Source organism: Dreissena polymorpha, chromosome 9, assembly GCF_020536995.1.
Source record: "Dreissena polymorpha isolate Duluth1 chromosome 9, UMN_Dpol_1.0, whole genome shotgun sequence".
In the NCBI taxonomy this organism is placed as follows: domain Eukaryota; kingdom Metazoa; phylum Mollusca; class Bivalvia; order Myida; family Dreissenidae; genus Dreissena; species Dreissena polymorpha.
Genome location: NC_068363.1, coordinates 8,711,317 through 8,733,762, shown reverse-complemented (window position 1 = coordinate 8,733,762; position 22,446 = coordinate 8,711,317). Strand labels below are relative to the sequence as shown.

The window sequence follows — 22,446 nt, the reverse complement described above, 5'->3', positions numbered from 1 at the left end:
TTTAAGTGTACTAAGCTTTCATGAAAACGAGATCGATGTGTTTAGCAATCACACAGTGAGAATTTTCACCCGATTTTTTGTTTGACTTTGTGTTTCGGCGAATTATTTTAAATGTATATTCTACATACACAACATCGGAATTAAAGCTTGAGAAGAAGAGTATATATAAAAAAGTAATTAGTTAAATACCAAAAGAAACATTAGACTTTTCATATCACATGACCTTTTTGACAGAGGGACAAAAGCCGTACACGCAACACTTCGTGTTGAACATCAGTGTTAAGTGTTGCTTTTTTTTTAAATCGTAAACTTGGTTATAAATTGTCGGTCGTTTAAGCTGTATTATTCTGATACAATGTATTATACACCTGACACTTCCGCGTGGCTTGACCTTTGAGCTAGCTATATAAGTCAATCGCGCGACACGCTTCTTATTGTGAAAATTTATTTTGGCAATTTATTTTAAGATTGCATGGTGACTGAAATAAGTCATTTTAAAATTGGAAGAGTAATGATGAATTGCCAGTGCAAACCAGCTGTTTGATGCTCATTTTACTGTGACTTTGAAATTGGATTCATGTGCCTAACACGCGTCAAGCCGATGTGTCTGATGAAGTTACAGTCTGCAAAGCTGTATATGATGCTTATATTTTAGTATAAACCTTTAGGGCTTGAGTACTTATCCTTACCTTTGATCTAGGCTACATGTCTACATACGACACTCCGGCTCCATGTTGGGACCATTTTGTGGCAAGTTATTTTTAACCCTTTACCACTTAGATACGTACTTAACCCTCTACCACTTAGATACGTATTTAACCATCTACCACTTAGATACGTATTTAACCATCTACCACTTAAATACGTATTTAACTCTTTACCACTTAGATACGTATTTTACCATTTACATCTTACATACGTATTTAACCCGTTACTTAGATAGTGCCATATGAATGTTATTTCCGGATAGGCTGCAATTTGCCCAAATTTAACAATAAGGCTGTCCATGACATTAAAAGTTTTGAGATGGATCTGAAACGTAAAATCTCCACATGATGAACATCCGTGGTAAGCTATTTTCAAATGTATGATTGACATTTGATTATGAGTTAAAAAACGTTAAAGGTGCTTCGATAACGTATGCATCTTCAGCCGACTTCGACATCAACCCCCCTCCCCCCGATCACTGGGATTAAAGTCGTCCGTTTACATATGGCGCACAAGGCAGCCACGGCATATTGATTTATTTCCTTCACAGGTACCCATTTATACACCTGGGTGGAGAGGAGCAAGCGTGGGATTATTTTTTTTCTCAGAAAAATCCAGTGCCCCGAGCGGGATTTGATCCCTAGACCAGCATCCTATCACTAGACCACTGTCCCCACAAAAATTCTTGTGACTACTTGTGATGTTATTCTCAAATAAAACGCCGAATTCAGGCGTTATCATGATAATAATTATTTGTCACGGTGAATTCTGTACTAAATGAATTGCATAAAAGCACATCGGATTTTACATTGTAGCAATACTTCTAGTTTTAATCTTAACAATACAACATCTGTATGATGGTTCAATATTAACAAGATATTTATTAGGCTATTTTTGCTCTTTTTAACAGTTTTATTCACAGCTTCCAAATATATCCATATTTATTGTATACACAGTTATGGTTTATGCATGTTGGGCAAAAATGTGATAAACAGCCATGTTATCAGCCAAACTGGTAACGAAACAGTAAAAAACAAAATATCTGGCATGGCAATTTTATTACGCCCATCGTGAATTGTTGTGTCGTTAATAAAGTCTTGTTTTTGTATTTAAACTCGCCAACAATGTTTGCTATCAAACTGTCACCACTTGCATACATCATTGCAAAGTATAATTCACCACTATAATGTGTTTTTAAAATGCACGGAATTTTCATTTTTGTTCTCTCTTTTAAAACAATCGGTGTGACAATTAATGACCGTCTCCGTGACATATAAATGCATATAACAAGAGAGCAAAAACGGCGTTTGACCGCTCACTTTCAGTACATATATTATAAGTTATCATTTTAAAAATCGCAAAATGGTATTTGCAATTTACACAAGAAATATGTTAAATGTAACCAAATAATTAAGATCATCGCATGTAGCCAACGTTTAAAAAAATACATTAATAATTACATTTGAGCACATACAAAAATGTGAGAGTAAACTAAGCAACAATTAAACAATAGTTGATATGATAAATTATGTGGGAAATTGAAATTGATATTGTTATTTTCAGTAAATAATTGGCAACAAAAGAAAAAAAAATCCATAAATAGATGGTAAACCAAATTTATGATGCTTTAATATGAGCATGCTGATGTTTTAAGGTTATCCAAATGCAACGTTTTCTCCTGTAGGATAGTTATTATTTATTTTGAAATATTCATAATATTTGATAACAACAAAAACACGAAAGCGAAACAGACCTACATATACAATTTTGTACATAATGTATACGTTTAGTATTTGTCAATACGTTTATAACTTTATATAGCATAAGGTGTTTAATTTTCGTTATAGCTATCAGGTTTATTCAAAATAACATATGTTTATACACACTATACTAAATTTCACGTATTAGAAACAGCTTCACGACATGAATAAAGATGTCAGAAAAAAAGTTTGCTTTACGGCTGTCAGTCATAGGTTTTCAGGCCATGTCACTTTAAAGGTTCATTGAGTCTGACGAATAAAGGCACATAATGTAACATCAAAATACAACTTATCACTTTCCCACTCAGAAGCAAAATGAAAATTGATATATGCAAACAACATAAAACCTGAACAGCCTGCGAGTAACTGTTTATGCTGTTTGATGCTCATCTGTATCTAAGGGCTGTTAATGATGCATTTTTAAACTTGGATATAGTAAGAAAGGTCTTTAATTAAATTAAACTTTCGAAGGGACTACACATGCGTCAAAATACGTAATTAAGTGGTAAAGTGTTAATACCGTGGACTGCATAGTACATGAGAACAGGACAGAACTGAATCAACACAGGCTGAACTGTGATAAATAATCATGCTTTTTTCGCACAAATGCATGAGTTGTTATATGGATTTTCTTATGCTAGAATAGGCCACCAGATACGTGACTGCATAATCCTATTGATCTATTACAAACACTTGTACAGACAACCGACAAGTTTAACTGTAAATTTATGTGAACAGATTGATTGCTAAATCATGATAAAATGTTTCATGCTATGAACGTAGTGGATCCTTCGGCTAGATAAATTGGAACGCACTGAATTCACAATTAAGTAAAACAATATTCATACAAAACACAAGCTGTTTTGCACACTGACTGTACAGTGTCGACTGTCGCACTAACTCGGACACGCATCATCGCTCTCGGCCTCGGGACATTCTTCTTTCCCGTCACACCGGAAGTGCGGTGATATGCACAGAGAGTTTGCGCACCGAGAGTCGCTGCTTTCTGAACAGGCTTTAACAAGTAAATAATTTTAAGATGTCAAATCAAAACTACTTTATTATTGTCATAATACCACATTTGAATAAGTTCTGTTTACATGGTTTATGTTTGTGTCATTTATAAATGAGGTAATTTATTTTGACATTAAGAACTTACGATAGTGGGTGATGTATATAAATATGATACAAACTAGCGGGTTCTCTTTTAATGTCGCTCTTGATAATATCAAGCGTGTTTTCTTTTTTTAATGTGGATGCTCATATTTCGTTTTTATTGTACTTATGTTATTGTTTGAGCCACTATATCACAAAACGTTTCACGTTTCCACCGCAAAATAAAATATTCTGGCAGTTGTTGAGCGTATTTATGCATTTATGAACAAAAGGGTTATTGTGACACGTCCGTTAATACATGGCGATGCAATGCGTTTTTAACAAATATATATTTATATATATGTTTCAAGAATAACAAAGTGTATGTCTCAATGTGTTAATGTGCAACATTCTGCTTTAACAAGAATTTGTCTCACCAGAGGACATCATTAACAGCCATGTACCATGTCAAGACACATACCATGTACATCATTTTCTGCATTATATACATTCTCAGGGCTTCTGCGACATACATCCACCGGGCACTGTAATGTTTACAGCAAACCTTCTTGAACATTCTGCTGACGTATCTCATTAAAACTTTTCTGATAAATTTAAATAAGCTACTTTTCAATAAAATGTGTTATGGAACGTTAATTAATATTTCATGCAATTTTCAATAATATTCACAATAAATATGATTCATCATTTTGAATTGCAACTATGAAGACGATCTTTCAAATCACAAGTTTCGGCGTTACCGCGTTAGGTTGTTGTGACATATGTCTTATATTTTAATTGTGATAGCGTAAACTGCAACCGTTATGAAAGCGGCATCATTTTGCTTGCAAAACAACGACAACAACAAACTTTAAACTTGTACATGTATATTTCTTTGAAATGTATCATTTGTTTGAACCAACATCATTTCCAGGTACATTTATATCCATATAATTCTTGATTATTCACTGATCATTTAATATGCATGCACGTGTATTTATCTTTAAAACAGTCGGTCTCTAAGTAATCCTCAATAACAAAACCACATTTCGATGCTATTGGATAATGTGGTGAGCGTATTGTATACACGGATACACTGCAATCACATTACAGTGGTCAATGCCTCAACAACTACAACCACTATCAATATTATCACAAGCACTTCTACAACCAGAACTAATATACCGCGACTAATTCTACAAAAACTACACCTTCTTACACAACCACTTTTTCAAGCCGTTCTCCTACAGCAACAAATTCGATAACCACTACAACTGCACACATTTCTCTACAACATTTAGCACATCCACTACTAAAATATTTACATCAGCCTTAGCAACTATGACTTCTGTAAGCACTTTACCACTTCTATCTTAACTAAAACTTCAAACTCACCCAATACTCCAAACATACCATAAACCCTACTTTTACTTTAAAAACTTAAGCAACCACAGCCATGTCTGTAATAAGCACTACTTTTTCTTCAACTTCTACAATATCGACCATTACTACTACAACAATCGCTACGCCCTGTAATTCAACCACTTGATGGGTGTTGTTTCTTCCGGAAGACAGATTAGAGTTCATTTAGTTGTGCGATGCAAATGTCATTTGTTTTGAGATTGGACCTACTGATACTGGAATTTGATATACAGTAGTCATTTACTTTGTTGAAATTCCTCTGATGGGTGGTGCATAGGTAGCACGATCAAAATCAGTCGGACAGACAGCAGTCAGTTTCACTGTGTCCACTTTAAAATTATATTCAGCAACAAGTATAATATATCGATATTTTCAAAATACGATTGTGTGTTTACATATATAGTCAAGCGGGCATATTTTTCATGGCTGCATATACCCATTCTGCTAACAATTAAACCAGCTTATGGCAACTTTACCAAGTGTATTTTTAAGGAGCATCTGGTAAAACAATTGAAACATCTATGAATTCTAAATTTTAAAAGCTTTTTCAGTTTAGCCGTATCAGTCAATACAACGTGTGCGTTGCTTTGTTATGTGTTTCTTATTTCATTAAAATATATAAATTTAAATTTATTTTTAAATTGCTATATTTTATGACTCGACAATAATATGAACGCTTTCTTGCTGACGTACAACTATTATGTAACGTAAGCTACTTGACGTGGCATATGCTTTGATTTGCAAGTATTATTCAAAAACTGTTTGCATAGTGTTCTAGTCTGAGATTAAGAGTTGCACAAAGGTACAGTGTTGTCAACTACTGTCACAATGAGCATATAATATCAATTTTCATTTGCATGAATCAAATGTTAAGCATATGGCTTCTTTATTCTCGTCCAGTTCAAATAATATTCTAAAAGTAAATTCTTGTGATTCGTGTATCAGCATTTTAATTACATACCTTTCAAACAGATTTTGACAATTACGGTCATAAATGTAACACAAGTAACAGATATCTTGTAAAACATATATTTAATATAAAATAAAATGATAATAGTAGTCAATAAAATTGAAACCATCACCATTTCCGCAATAAATGTCAGAAAAAAAAGCCCGATAGCGGTAATTACTTGTTCAAACGACAATATTTAATGTATGTATTACCTTTCAAATACAGAAGCGTTTCAATAGTCAAACAAAATTTTTGTTTTGATTTGGCACTTAATTGGCACTTAAAAGTTATGCTTTAAATTTGCCTCTCGTTTTATTTGAAGTAAAACCGCACAAAGTTGCAACGAGCACTACGATTTTTGCAACATATATTCATACGCATTTTGTTTCATAATATTGCTATTATATAACTCACTATTTTTTGGCGATACAGTATCTTGGGAAAAGTTGTTACATGGAGAAATTTCTATTTATTTGAACACCTGAATAAGTTCCTATTACTTACTCTCATCTCAGTCAGTTAACCCGTTTTATTCCTGTAAAAATATTGTTTAGCGCTTTGTCGTCATTTACAACTGCATTAACATCACATACATAAACAAAACAACGCGAACTAGAAATGGCGCGGCAGAGGCCGACGCGTATCCCCACGCCGAATGTTTGACCTAGGTGTGCCCCAGGGTTGGTAATGGGGCCATGCATAGCTGAGATTGACCGTATTGTCATAAGAGAAGTTCATCATCAATTAGAAGTGAATTGGTGTAGAAATGAAGAAGTTATAGTAAAAGGCAATTTTGGGTGGGTGTGACATATGTGGGCAGGGCGCCCCAGGGTTGGTAATTGTGCCATGCATAGTTGAGATTGACCGTATTGTCATAAGAGAAGTTCAGTATCAATTTGAAGTGAATCGGTGTAGAAATGAAGAAATTATAGTAAAAGGCAATTTTGGGCGGGTGTGGTCTATGTGGGCGGGGCCCCAGGGTTGGTAATGGGGCCATGCATAGTTGAGATTGACCGTATTGTCATAAGAGAGGTTCAGTATCAATTTGAAGTGAATCGGTGTAGAAATGAAGAAATTATAGTAAAAGGCAATTTTGGGTGGGTGTGGTCTATGTGGGCGGGGCGCCCCAGGGTTGGTAATGGGGCCATGCATAGTTGAGATTGACTGTATTGTCATAAGAGAAGTTCAATATCAATTTGAAGTGAATCGGTGTAGAAATGAAGAAATTATAGTAAAGGCAATTTTGGGTGGGTGTGGTCTATGTGGGCGGGGCCCCAGGGTTGGTTATGGGGCCATGCATAGTTGAGATTGACCCTAATGTCATAAGAGAAGTTCAGTATCAATTTGAAGTGAATCCGTGTAGAAATGAAAAAATTATAGTAAATGGAATTTTTTGGTGGGTGTGGCCTATGTGGGCGGGCGCCCCAGGGTTGGGATTGGGGCCATGCATAGTTGAGATTGACCCTAATGTCATAACAAAAGTCCAGTATCAATTTGAAGTGAATCCGTGTAGAAATGAAAAAATTATAGTAAATGGAAATTTTTGGTGGGTGTGGCCTATGTGGGCGGGGCGCCCCAGGGTTGGGAATGGGGCCATGCATGGTTGAGATTGACCGTATTGTCATAAGAGAGGTCCAGTATCAATTTGAAGTGAATCGGTGTAGAAATAAAGAAGTAAATGTAAAATAGCCTAAAAAAATGAGTGATAATTTCTGACGCGGCCCCACCCCAACCGCTATAACTTTTGACCCAGGGATCAAATCAAAATTCCAAATAGTGCAGGGTCGCACATATGCTCATAGCTACCATGTGTGTAAGTTTTAAGGTTCTAGTGCTTTTAGTGTAGGAGGAGATAGTGGCCAGGACGGACGGACAGACATACAGACAGACAGACGGACGGACGGACGGACGGCGGAGATAACCACAATATCCCCACCTTTTTTTCAAAAAGCGTGGGGATAATAAAAACATCATCAACATTAAAAAAATGAATTTACTGCACGTAGTTACAATTAACATAAATTATGGCAAATATCTTGTGGATTAAATGCAACTACAAATGATAATTTATTTTATTGTCGGTCACCACTGACCAAATACTATAAATAGCATGTTGTAGAAAAGAAATTCTGACTGCGCGATGATTTATTATCATATGAACATTAAGGAGCGTGGATTTAAATAGCTTCATTACGAGCACGCGACGTCACAGAGGTCATTGGCATACCAGTGTCACTATCTATCAATCTTTCTTTCAACATACATTAAATTGATGCATTTACAGATAACTTAGAGAGTCGTATGATACACACAATGTAACCCATGATATATTCCGTTAAATTTCTAAAATGCAACGTATATCAAATGTTTGAGTCCGTGTGTGCTGCCTGTATATTTTTATGTCCCCCACCACTATAGTGGGGGACATATTGTTTTTTGCCCTGTTTGCTGGTTTGTTTGTTTGTTGGTTTGTTGGATTGCTTCAAACTTTAACATGTGCCATAACTTTTGCAATATTGAGGATAGCAACTTCATATTAGGCATGCATGTGTATCGCATGGAGTTGCACATTTTGAGTGGTGAAGGGTCAAGGTCAAAGTCATCCTTCAAGTACAAAGGTCAAATATATGGGTCAAAATCGCTCATTTAATATACACTTTTGCAATATTGAAGATAGCAACTTGATATTTGGCATGCATGCGTATCTCATGGAGCTGCACATTTTCAGTGGTGAAAGGTCAGGGTCAAGGTCATCCTTCAAGGTCAAAGGTCAAATATATGGGGGATATAGTGTTTCACAAACACATTTGTTAATTCTTATTTTTAATTATCATATGTTACCGCAAGTTTTAGTTTTGCGATGTACGCACAAACAAACTAACCGACTGAAATACGAACGGGCGGATGGCGGGCGAACATTTTTTCCATCAAATGATCCACCGACAAGGTAATAATCAAAACAATAAGTATGATAATACTGACATGCTGTTATTTGATTTTAGAAAAAAATGTATGTTGATTTTCTGACATAAAATATAACAAATGTAATTTTAAAACGATAAACAAAATACAGTTTTGTCATTTATTACAAAAACCGTAAGACTAAATATTCAATATTTGAGTATTATGCAAATCGAAGTAGCAGCGCATATACATGGACATTACAAACCATATATATATATATATACATATACACAATGCCGAATATTTCAATTATAAAGAGATATCTGACTAGATAATTCATACAATAGCATTACAATACAAATACACTTATAAATTACTTAAGCACATTTGATACATCGACATTTTTGTAGAATGTTAATGAAAAGAAAATTTATATAAAAAACATGTATGAAAATATTAACAACACGGTCAGTGCATCTTAATCTCAGTCTATGTTTTTCATGCTCACATGACAACTGTGCCGCGAAAATTAATCCACACAACAAATACAGATTATTATTTATACTTTTTGCTAAAATTACTATTAAATTTGCTAACAACACTAATCAAACATTATTATTGATACTGTCTGTCGATATGTTCTGGATATTTGATAACATTAGCTGTCTAGCGCCTTGCCGGGGTGTTGATGAGCACAAAAACTCATTGTTAAACTTTGTCGTAAAATTGTCCGGGTCCTTATCGAAGGTCAAGGTCGACGGAACGATACTTTTTCCCGCACAGTGTTTATAACTATTAATAACGTACAGTTTCTCTTTCTCGTTTTTGTCTTTGAACAATATTTCGTTGCAGTTAGTGTATTTTAATCTCGGTTTGAACATGTATTTCCCAACACCTGCCGCTTTCGTTGATTTGCCCGTTACCTCAGGTACGTTTATTTCCACACTATCACCAATAGCTACATTTCTATCTTTTAAATCGGTTGTCCTCTCTTCACAATCGATGACGTCACGGCTTGTGTGACGTTCTGTGACCACTGCGATCTTTTCTAAGCTGACTTTCTTACTATGTGCCAAATCGCAATCTTCTTTGGAGCTAGGGACTATTGGATAATACTTAATGATTCTTCGACTAGATTTATCGATATCGTCTGACGAACTTGTATCAGCCGTTATATACGACCGACGGAACGGTTCCGTGCATCCTGGAAATGCGAAAGTAAACTAAGATTAACGACACATGCATTGATTTAATTTTTACAGCTTCTGATGAAGTGAAACTGACTCAAATGTCTTTGAACGGATCCAATATGGTAATCATAGAAACAAGAACAGCGGAAGTCAAATACAGTGAATACGGTTTTACCTGACTTGTAGTCTGTTGAGGTGTCCGCCTTCCGCTTTTTAATGACGAACCTAGCAACCATGACGAGGATGACGATGCAGAAAAGAGCGCATATGGTTGCTAGGGTGACGATCACAGCCATCGAATTTTCCTCTGGTTGTTCGGACACCAAGTGACCCATGCCTACATGAGGAGAAAATAAGATGATATTGCTGTTGTTCATAAAACAAATCTTATTCTACAAATGAATCATGAAACCTGTGTTGTGTTGGGCTTAAAAGCCGCAAACTAAACGTTAAACAATTGGGCCGTGCTCTGTGGAAAGGGGGTTAAGTGAATGTCCGTAAAGTGTCGTCCCAGATTAGCATGTGCAGCCCTTACAGGCTTATCAGGGACGCCACTTTCCGCTTTTATGATTCTTTATGTTTAAAGAAAGTCTCTTCTCAGCAAAACTCCAGTTTTTGCGGTAAGTATCGTCCCTGATTAGCCTGTGCGGACTGCACGGGCCAATCTGGGACGACACTTAACGAAAATGCATTAAACCCTATTTTCACATGACAAGGCCCAATTGTAATAGTAACATGAGATACATGCATAGATTTTGTCACTTGCTAAACTGTGTCGGCCTATCCACAATTAAATGTGCTAACTTGGTCATTATCAGTTGAAATTAATACGATTCCTGGAAGCGTTACAATGTGTTCTTCATTTGGGTCAAAATAAGAATTGGCGCAGAAATAGTATATATGTATATGGACTTTATTTAATGAGGAATAATATTGATTCGAAAACGAATACGAAACATTTAAGTAAACACTAAATGAAGGAGAATATTTATATCGATTTCAATGTATATCAATTTTCATTAAATTCATGTGTTAGGCAAATTGAAGGCATGCAAGATTTAGGACAAACTGATGTCCGGACAGAAAGACACATTCGCTTAAATACGAATGTATTGAACTTACATCTCTACGCATGTGGACATGAAAAGTTATCATATGTTGGTTAACTTTCGACAGGAATAGTCAAGGTATTTATCAAAACAGCAGCTGTGTGTTTATTATCTCGCCACTTACTCGGACACGCGACCTCGTCCTCGCCCCCGGAACAGTCTGGTTTCCCGTCACATCGGAAGTGCGGTGATATGCACAGAGAGTTTGCGCACCGGAAGTCGCTGCTTTGTGAACAGGCTGAAATAATGTATTGATCTTGTAAGATCTTACATGTAAAGTACGTGTTATGCCTTATAGTGGCATATACATCTGATTAGAAGCCTGTTTTAAAACGGACTTGTACACGTTAGTGTCTTTAATACGTTATTTCATATATATTTTGTGAAGTGTATTTTTAATACTTTGGAACCTTGTCGAAAAGCGGGTTTGATTGTCGGTGTCGCTCTTGAAAAGTTTTAGTTTGCTTTTTATGCTTTTATTTTTTTTATTAGCGTAAACGTTCAAGTGTTCTTATATGCACCTTCGGTGCATTTTTGAAGTAGATGATCAAGGTTCGTTATATTGCAGCCATGAAAAGAGGTAATTGTTTAAACCACAAAATCACAAAACGTAACATTGCTGACTAAATAAAACCTACCGACAGTTGGATTACTTTGAAGAGTGTATGTATGAACGAACATAGAGATTATTGTGGCAAGCATTGATATGAGGGTGAATTTCAAAATGCACGCTTAACCACTGAATGTGCTGATGTTCAAAAAGTTCAACCATGCATGCCGTAATCCTACGAAACTTTTCGAATTATTCACAGATTAATAAAGAATACAGATAGGAGCATTGTTCTGAGAAAACTGGGCAAAATGCAAGTGCGTAAAGTGTCGTCCCAGATTAGCCTGTGCAGTCCGCACAGGTTTATCAGGGACGGCACTTTCCGCCTAAATTGGATTTTTTCTAAGAAGAGACTTCATTTAAACGAAAAATGATATAAAAGCGGAAAGTGTTGTCACTGATTAGCCTGTGCGGACTGCACAGGCTAAACTGGGACGACACTTTACGCACAAGCATTATTCCCAGTTTTCTCAGAACGCGACTCATATATTCGATTTTCCAGAAAGCATGATTTACATCAATGTCACCCTTTACTGGCTTATATTCGCATTTCTGTCTTGACACTGATTAACCCATTTATGCCTAGTAGACTCTCCCATCCTTCTAAATTGGATCAATTTATTTCCAAAATTAGGGATGTCTAGTATATTTATTTCTATATTTAAAATAATTCTTACAGAAATTCCTTTAAGCAAACAGCGCAGACCCTGATGAGACGCCGCATCATGCGGTGTCACATCTGGGTCTACGCTGTTTACCAAGGCCTTTTTTCTAGACGCTAGGCATAAATGGATTAATCCGCAGTAAATCAACATTATTGAGTTCCATATAAAACTCAAACAATTATTTAATACTTACGACATGTGTCATTGAGAGCGACGCAGAGAGCTGGGGAGCATATCCGGAACGCGACAAATCGCCGGGTGCACTCTCGAACATCCGGTACCGCGACATTCATCTTTCTGACGCTGCAATAGTGGCACAAGCGTCCGTGAAGACTTGCCTATGTCGATAATTTATTTAACACAACTGAATACATACAGTTTTGTTCAAAAATTAACTTTTCAAATATTAAAAACTGCTATTGCAACGAAACAATACGAAATTTATAAATTCACTGACTGACTCGCGAAAGGTTGTCATGACACACTTCTAACGCTGACAATGTAACATCGTAAAAACCGAGACATTTATTGAAGCAACATCTGTGAATAAAGACGTCAAACGGAGTTAATGCGACTTCAAAGATGCAGATGGTGAGATTAAACTAAATACACCGTAGAGAAATGTTAAATATAGCTTTATAAGTAAACACTCCTTACATAGCAATTTCATGTAAATCGTCGCAAATATCTATTTGGAATGAGTCGTTCTTTTGCGAGATACTGATAGAATGTATTCTACTTCATTACTACGTATACAACCAAAATCACTAATATCACAACTACAATAGCTGCTAAAATCACTTCCAATACCAACATCGCTACAAAATGATAATTTCTTCCTCAACATTTATTTCAACCACAAACCTTGACAACCGGTCAGTTCATGCAACAGGCGATTCATTATGTTGTGATACACGATCCCAATACAATTTTGAGATCCACCAAACGGATACAGTTATTATCACAGTAGGATACAGTTATTATCACAGTATGATACAGTTATTATCACAGTAGGATACAGTTATTATCACAGTAGGATACAGTAATTATCACAGTAGGATACAGTTATTATCACAGTAAGATACAGTTATTATCACAGTAGGATACAGTTATTATCACAGTATGATACAGTTATTATTACAGTAGGATAAAGTTATTATCACAGTATGATACAGTTATTATCACAGTATGATACAGTAATTATCACAGTAGGATACAGTTATTATCACAGTAGGATACAGTTATTGACACAGCCGGGTGTGTCTCAGACGGTTGGATATGGGTACAAAAAGGTCAAGTTAAGACGGTCAAAGTTCAGCGATATTCACAGTCTATTTTGAGATAAATATTTACACTTTAAAATGGCGTTTTAAAACCGATATTTCATCCATATGATTTTCATGAAAATAATACAATAAATAAGGACAGAATCCAGGAAGACTTTGTTATATTGTGTCTACTTTATAATAAAGGCCTTTTTTCAAGCAGCAACATTGTGCTTATTCTTTCCTTCATGACATACGATCCCGTCCGGTCTATGACATTTTGATTACCACCTAGCATAACACATAAATTGAATAAATTAATTTAGTGTGTGTTTTTTTTTAAATTATGTTTTTGTGTCGCAAAACATTATCTGATCTTAAATATAAAATAAATTAATCACATCAAAACAGTGAAATGAAACGTTAAAGATTTTCTAAAAAAAAATAATGAGTGAGAAACCTCGGCGTAGGCATTGACGAAAAGGCTCGTTTTAATGAAGTACGTTTTAAATTTTACATGCATTCGAACACAGGAAAACACATTTGCAGTAACACTTTATTCATCACAATATTTGCTATCCCGCATATGTGATTCTGGACCATGCCTGCGTGTATATGAAGGATATTTCATGCGTGACACATTGTCATTGTTAGTTTATCAACGCGTTTAAATATTTGCACTTATTCTTTAAAATCGAAAATGAAATTTGAATAAAAACATTACGTTTTAAAATATGAACGGGTGAAAGGCTCGCAAATAACACTAGAAGGATAAGTGATAGTTTAGACAACGACACATTGCTTGAAGTACTAAGTTCACTAAGCCATTTTAAGATTATATTTCCGTTCAGTTAAATTATTAGCATTCATGATGTCAACAACCATTGCATTAAGTGTATTATCGTCTCTTTTTTATGTGGCACTTTTTAATTAATGACTGAGAACATAAATCCGCTTAAACAAATTTTCACACGTATTCCTATCTTAATAATTGTTGCTGAAAATAAACTTACCACAATTAAATATCGTTCGAAGCAAATATCCAGCTATCAAATCCCCTCCTATCCCGCATTTTCTGAAAGAAGACATGTCAAATTATAACCGAGACTGAAAAATAGAGAACGTATGAAACATCTCTGCAGCGTATTTTGTAAGTTTTGAATGTACATGTAATTAATATAACAATAGAGTCTTTCAGTTACTGATGCGCTTATTTCGTGATAACATCATAACTTATTCAAGGTTGCGAATTTAGCTCACTCATACGTTAATCGATACAAACCTGTGCTTTATTGTATTTTTCAATCGTTTTGTGTATAATTCCATAATTAATTGTGGGAGGGACATTCGCATTTCAAAAATTACTGCAAACATGAAAAAGCGTGTTTTAATAGTACATTAATAAAACATACGTATAACATATATCGTAACAGGATGCTGCAGTATACATTTTAAATGCAAATAAGCGGTGCTATGAAACTGATGTTGTTAGTTTTATGACCAACTTCTTTTAAGAGACACACTATCGTAGGAGAAATATTTTTTATTTATTATCATTTTGTTAATTTTTAAAACCATCTATCATTAATAATCCAAATATATTTTCTTCCAACAATGCACTAGTTTCCTCTATGTGTAACGAAATTATTTAGTGTTGTTCAGTTATCACTCATTGCTGATGTGCTTTCAGTCCTTTTTAACAATATCGAATCAACTGCAATAAGATATTCTCAATCCACGTATAACTTGTTAAAAAAAGATAAAACATACGTTTAAAATCAAGATATATGTAAACTACAACTATCTATGTGTCAAAAGTTATGTGGTCTACATGTATAAGTATTAGAGTATCAGGACTTAAACTCCACATCATTATATCCTTTACAGTTTTATATTAAATTCTCATAATAAATATATATATGACATTGAGTTGGTTGAAATTGAATATATAATAATTTACCTCTACGCTTTTCGTTTACTAAATAATAAACCAGCGACTTATACAATAAATAAAAATAAATCATCGATCTATTATGAATACAGTAATAGTATTCAATACCATATGTATTGATTTACTTACAGTTTACAAGGACACGGGTTCCCATATTAAATTATTCTGTCAGTTATGCACTATCCAATATCTCTTTATGTATGCGAAATAATGTTGATAATCGCACATTATTCTATGGATGGCAAGATAATACGCTGACAGAGGTATTAATAAAGGAATGCAACGATATGCGGTCGTAATACTTGTGGTAAGTATCGCGTCTTTAACAAAAGAAAATAATGGTGATAAAATATGGAATATACGTCCGATTTATGTATATCAAATTTCGGGCAACAAGCATTTATTGTGTAAAAAAAATCGGATCTACGGGCTAGTTAATTGAACTATATAGCCTAAATGAAACGGAATGTTGACTTGATTGAATACAGATGTTGACGTTGTTGAATTACCAGTACGTCGTTGAAAACTGCTATAGATTGAATAATACGCAGAGATGTAAATAGTATGCGGAATAATACATCTGGTGATTACCGGGCCTCGTGTTTCTAAAGCTATTGAAATAATAAGCCTAGAAGTATATACCAGATGGAATAATGAACCGCGAGTATATATATGTGCCGCGCTCTGTGAAAAGGGGGTTTAATGCATGTGCGCAAAGTGTCGTCCAAGATTACAGGCTAATCAGGGACGACACTCACCGCCTTAACTGGATTTTCGTAAAGCACAGTCTTCATTTTAACAAAAAATACAATAAAAGTGGAAAGTGTCGTCCTTGATTAGCCTGTGCGAACTACACAGTCTCATCTGTGACGACACTTTACGCACATGCAATAAACACACTTTTCACAGAGCTCGGCACATATATTTACAGATAATGGAGTAAAAAATATGTGTTCACAGCTGATGCAAAAATAAACTTAGGAATCTGTACAGATGATAAACATTGTATCAATATATTTGTACGCAGAAAATGAAATAATGAGCCGCGAAGTATACAGCTTATTGTATAATAAAAATAGGAGATTACAACCGAGGGAATAATAAATATGAGTATTCAGTTTAGTTTATATATTGCTAATGTGTAAAAACAAAAGGATGAAAATCGCTGGCGGAATGATTCACCGTATTCCGTATATCTGTTTGAAAACTGAACATCGTAAAAATTTGAACAATAAGAACGCCAACAACGGCAATAGATTCATGACGAAAATCATTGATAAATAATAATAAATAATAATCCGATTCTTACCACGGTATAATCATTTGATGGTGCATATTATTTCCACTAAACATGATTATTACACCGGAATGTTCCACTGATACAAATAACACATACTTGTTCGTGAAATTGTATTAATGTCTACGTGCACATATAAAAATTCCATAACAGTCTGGACTCCTGTCCGTTGCTATCTAAATCTAAACCTACTAAAGGTAAAGCTATTTTTACTTATGTATAGTCCATGTAACTTGTAATTCCCGCCAGCTGTATTGCATCTAATGCACGACTTAATACGCGATGAAAATAAAAGCGTTATTTTAATCTTTCGTCTGAACACCAGTTAAAAATTACATACTGCCGCGATGACACTCAAATAAATGCATGGTATCAACCGATACACTCATTGAAGAGATTCGGTGAGCAGTCAAAGATGGTAATGAAGCCAAGATATACACTCCGCTATTAAACACAATACGGTTTCAGTATAGAAGGCTAAAGTGTCTCCGCAAGAGCAAGCGATGCGTTGGTCGCGTTAAAGCGGTCGACTCATTCACGTATATGTATATGGTGACATCTAGCTTATTGACGGCCTTAAATAATATGTAAATGAAGGATTTGTTCGAGTAAAGTACTCATGGCGCAGACAATATCTCAGCACTACTCACAAAGACTTATTATAAAGTGAGCCCCGCATCAATTCAACAATACGATCTGGGGTAGTTGCATAAATAATAGACAGCAAGAAATCAAACTTTGTCTTAAATACAAGTTAACACGATGTATATATAGATTCTGCCTTACCCAAATATCTAGTGATTTTTCTTATCTAACACAAACTATTTAAAAGTAATATCCAGAAACCGAAACTCGCGCTGAGCTGCTGTCCGCACCTGCTGTCGATATATTTAGATCTAACTAAAGTCAACTTATTATTATCAATTTTTAACATACTAATGCATCCATTATTGTTTTGCTATAACTATCCTTTATCTGTGGTGACTGATTTCTGCGAAATCATTCATACTAAAGTCGATAAACCATGGCATACCGGTACATCTTTGTTGTTGTTTTTTTTTTCCCGCTAGAAGGAAGCCGCGATATTAATGACAGGCGAATTTCCCTTTTGTCGTTAAACGCGTATTTCAAGGGTCAGTTAAATTAACATCGGTATACTCAATATTGACTTTTGTTTCTGATTAAATAATTGCATGTAATATGTCACGATTGTCTTTATGTAATAAGGTCGTTTGTTTCCACGAAGCCTATCCTTCGCATGTTTATGTTTCAGGTTAAGGGTTTGATCCGTTTTTGCTTCATTCGATTACGATTGCAAACTTATCTTTTTTTTAGTCGTGCTCTGTGAAAAGGGAGTTTAATGCATGTGCGTAAAGTGTCATCCCAGATTAGCCTGTGCAGTCCGCACAGGCTAATCAGGGACGACACTCTCCGTTTTTATGATATTTTCTGTTTAAAGAAAGTCTCTTCGTAGGAAAAATCCACTTGATGCATATGCATTTAACTCCCTTTTCATAAAGCACGGCTCATTTGTAAAGAACGGAATCAGAATAGAGCTTTGGTATATTTCTGTCATTTAAAGTCTTTTTAAATAGGAAAGTAAGAAAAAGGTTACTGAAAAAAGTATTGCCGAACTATTTACCCATACGAGATGTAATTGAAACAAGGGAACAATCGCTATGTAACACATGTAAGACGATTTATCCCACAGCTAAATGATTTTATAGAACAAATACGACTCATTAAGAAAAGATAAGGTTTTCTCCACGGTTATTTTTAGATAAGGTTTATCCTACAGCTCATTAAGAAAAGATAAGGTTTTGTCCACAGTTTTTTTTAGATCAGGTTTCACCCACACTTATTTTTAGAAAATTACGTAGGGACTAGTTTTTTTTGGCCTTTCACCCCTGATTGCGTCATTTAGGTCATTGGGTACGCAGTCGTTTAACGAGTTTACGAGTGTGTGTGTGTGTGTGTGTTTACGATGGATTACTATAATATTATGAATGTGAAAAACACAGTGTTTGGATATAAAACTGGAATGCAACTGGTGAGACTGCATTTTGGATTTAATTAAAATGTCGAATGTACTCGAATAACGCGATGTTTTGTTGAACAATTGATGGATTAAATTTAAGAAAAGTGTCAGTGAATTGTTCTTTAACTTTTCGAAGGAAATCGATGTCGAATTAAAATGGTAATTTCTTTGATGGTTTAGTCGTTCCTTTGTCAGTCGATCAAAGAATGTCTATCCACAAAGAATTGCCTGCTTACATCCAGTGCTTTAAAATGGAAAAGAAGGATGGCGATGAAGAAATTTGTCTAGAATTTTAACTCGTCATGGAAGCAAATTAAAAATTACGAAAATAAACATGGACGTGGTTATTATACAACTTCGGTGAGTAGAACAATAATTTTATGTAAGTAAGTATTAAGTGTGTAAAAAGAAGAGTTGTTTAAAGACTAAAATAAACAATATCGGCGGTAATAAATGCTGAATCATGCTTCACGTAGCCACGGTATGTGTCTATACATTTTGTAAATTTCAAAATGGCGGGAGCCATGTTTGTTTTTTGGTTTTTTACAGTGGTGAAACAAGAATTGTAGTTTGAACACAACCGTCTGTGTTCTACTTGAGTGTGTTACATTTGGAACGCTGATTAAATTTGAATCGAGGCGTATAGCGATATTTTGTCTCGTTACTTTTCTTTTGCGTGGAATTCTTAAGGACTTTTTCGATTTCCGTAAACAGGAAAGATCACAATAAATATTACTGTGTTGGGATATAAAACTGGAAGGAAACCGGCGAGACTGCATTTTCGATTTCGTTAAAATGTCGAATGTAGGCGAATAACGCGATGTTTTGTTGAACAATTGATGGATTAAGTTTAAGAAGAGTATCAGTGATTTGTTCTTTAACTGTTCGAAGGAAATCGATGTTGAGTTAAAAGGGTAATTTCTTTGATGAATAAGTCGTTCCTTTGTCAGTCGATCAAAGAATGTCTATTAAAAAAGAATTGCCTGCAGCTGCTTGCATCCAGTGCGTTAAAATGGAAAAGATGGATGGCGATGAAGAAATGTGTCCAGAATTTTAACTCGTCATGGAAGCAAATTTAACTTTACGAAAATAAACATGGTTAGAAGATCTACACAACTTCACGTAGGTTTCTACACATTTTGTATATTTCAAAATGGCAGCCATTTTTGTTTTCGGTATTTTACAGTGATGAAACCAGAATTGTAGTTTGAACACAACCGTCTGTGTTCTACTTGAATGTGTAACATTTGGAACGCTGATTAAATTTGAATCGAGGCGTATAGCGATATTTTGTTTCGTTACTCTTCTTTTGCGTGGAATTCTTAAGGACTATTGCGAGTTCCGTAAACGGGAAAGATCACAATTAATATTACTACGCAATGTTAGATTCAGCTATTTTAATGTGTTTTTGCTTATATTTTATAAATTAAAGCCTCCTTTTTTATTGCATCAGAAAAAAAAATAAAAAAAATATTGTAGGATAAATAGAATACTATGTTAGTGTGATTGCGTACTTAAATTTATCCCACTCGTCTCAGAAAGGCCTACACGGCTCGGCAAGCTTCGCCATGTAAACCTTTCTTCACTCGTGGGATAAATTTAAGAACACAATCACACTAACATAGTATTCTCTATATATCGTATCGGTATGTTTTGCTACTTTTAGGGCCTCCGGCATGTTCACATTTTAATTTAGTTTGCTACGTGTTACTCGATACTATTACCTTTAAAAACAATATTATAGCACGTAGTAAAGTATCAGACATGTCAAAAGGAGTCGTTCGGACACTAATCGGCAACCCGCTGTTCTACATAATGTATTCAGGCATCTTTACTTGTCTTCTCGAGGCGGCATGCCGATTAAATTCTATTAACGAAGAGTTGGCTTTACGGTGATAGACATAGAGTAAAGTCATTAAAATTTGAATAATTCAGTTAACAAATACGCCCTTAGCCGGGAGACAGAATGAATAAATAAATATGTCAAGTGACTCAAGACTGTCCTGTTTAAACGTTGTTAAGATATGCTAACACAAAAACTCTCATTATGTGAGCAATAAATTTCAGGAAATTCATCATAATATATTTAAGTGCATTATTCGGGAGTTAAAGCTGTCATAACGTATGTACCGACCTAGCTGTAAGTGGCGGATCTCTATACGAAGTGGAAATATGATAAATAGGTTTCAACAGCTTCAAATCAAACGCGCATTCTCCTATGTGTCACTTAAACATTTAATGGTTGCACTTATTATGGGAATCATTAACTACAAGTACCTATGCAGATATGCCACATTATTTTCTTTACAATTACACCCACACATATTACAAAATTCTGAACCCATATACCATTATGCAAACTGTGGCATTTGTATAATATATAGCGCACATCTTGGCCTACATCGATACATTTCGCGCATGTGCAAACGAGTGCAGTGCTAGCACGCGAGGACGTCCTTTTTTCTTAAAAAATGACAAGTTGCATATCAAAATGAAGTTATTATTGAATCAAAATAGAATTGCAGCATTGAGCAATCGTTAACAATGATATGCATTTCATTTCTTGTACGGGTCTAATACTTAAAAGAGACTTAATACTGCATCTAACCTGCTGCATGCGTGCGGCCAATATACTGTTGTACTTTAAAAGCTTCATTATAATTTGATAACTTCCCAGTTGTTATTAAAACTGTGTTTGACCTTGCATATATTGTATGCATGTTTAATACTTGAAAACAAACCAATAATATATACATTTATTTATTTATAATTAAAGAAATATATATGATTTCAAAAAATTTCAAGGCATATCTTAAACATTACCTGATCGTTTATACCCTCAACAAGATATCCTTCCTGTTTGAAGGAACCCAACAATTTGATTAAGTCCTTTTGTTCCCGCATTGATCGTTATTAACAGCTGAACTGTAATAGTGACACAAACTTTATGTCATTTACCATTAAACTGACGAATTAAATTTATGTTGTTGTTTTTTTGTTATTGTTGTTGTAACTGCGTGTGTTGTTGCTGCTGTTTGTGGTGGTAAACTTTTTTTGCGCGCGAAATATGATATAAAACACATACACGCTTGCTTTTACTATATGACAAATCGACCAACAATTTACTTACCTGTTTGTATCCCATTAATCATTAACCCATCCTGTTAAATGAGCATCAAACAAACTTGTGTGATATATAACCCCGGCCACAAGTACATGTCTGACCGAGAATACACTAGCGAAATACACACTTTGGAGATCAGTAAAGTATGGAATGTTTCCTTATGAGAGACGTGTCTTTTCATTGAAAAACTTCACAAAAGTCTTTATCGCATTTAGTTAATCATCTCTTTTGTCTTGGCTATTGGAAAATTGTCGCCTTGAGATCTGTGACTCGTTGTTGAGTCAACATGTATCGACCAGCCGACATTTCTCCCACTACGACCACTACGCACGCGACATTAAGTTTCGGTTATATAT

At 35.0% G+C, this 22,446-nt stretch overlaps 3 protein-coding genes across 11 annotated transcripts in view; 1 reads left to right on the top strand and 2 right to left on the bottom strand.

Annotated features, from left to right (window-relative positions):
- LOC127846559 (PHD finger protein 20-like) overlaps positions 1–22,446 on the top strand; it is a 254,732-nt gene that overhangs the window by 193,387 nt on the left and 38,899 nt on the right. The window lies entirely within an intron of this gene.
- The window catches only part of LOC127846580 (uncharacterized), a 76,943-nt gene that overhangs the window by 39,471 nt on the left and 15,026 nt on the right, over positions 1–22,446 (bottom strand). The gene's annotated exons all lie outside the window — the stretch shown is intronic.
- On the bottom strand, positions 9,039–17,323 carry LOC127846579 (uncharacterized). The gene is made up of 6 exons (XM_052378003.1): positions 16,941–17,323; positions 14,694–14,755; positions 12,609–12,753; positions 11,265–11,378; positions 10,207–10,368; positions 9,039–10,045 (listed from the first exon to the last, which is right to left on the bottom strand). Exons 3-6 carry the CDS (start codon positions 12,706–12,708, stop codon positions 9,447–9,449), a joined length of 975 nt encoding a protein of 324 aa, XP_052233963.1. The 5' UTR covers positions 12,709–12,753; positions 14,694–14,755; positions 16,941–17,323; the 3' UTR covers positions 9,039–9,446.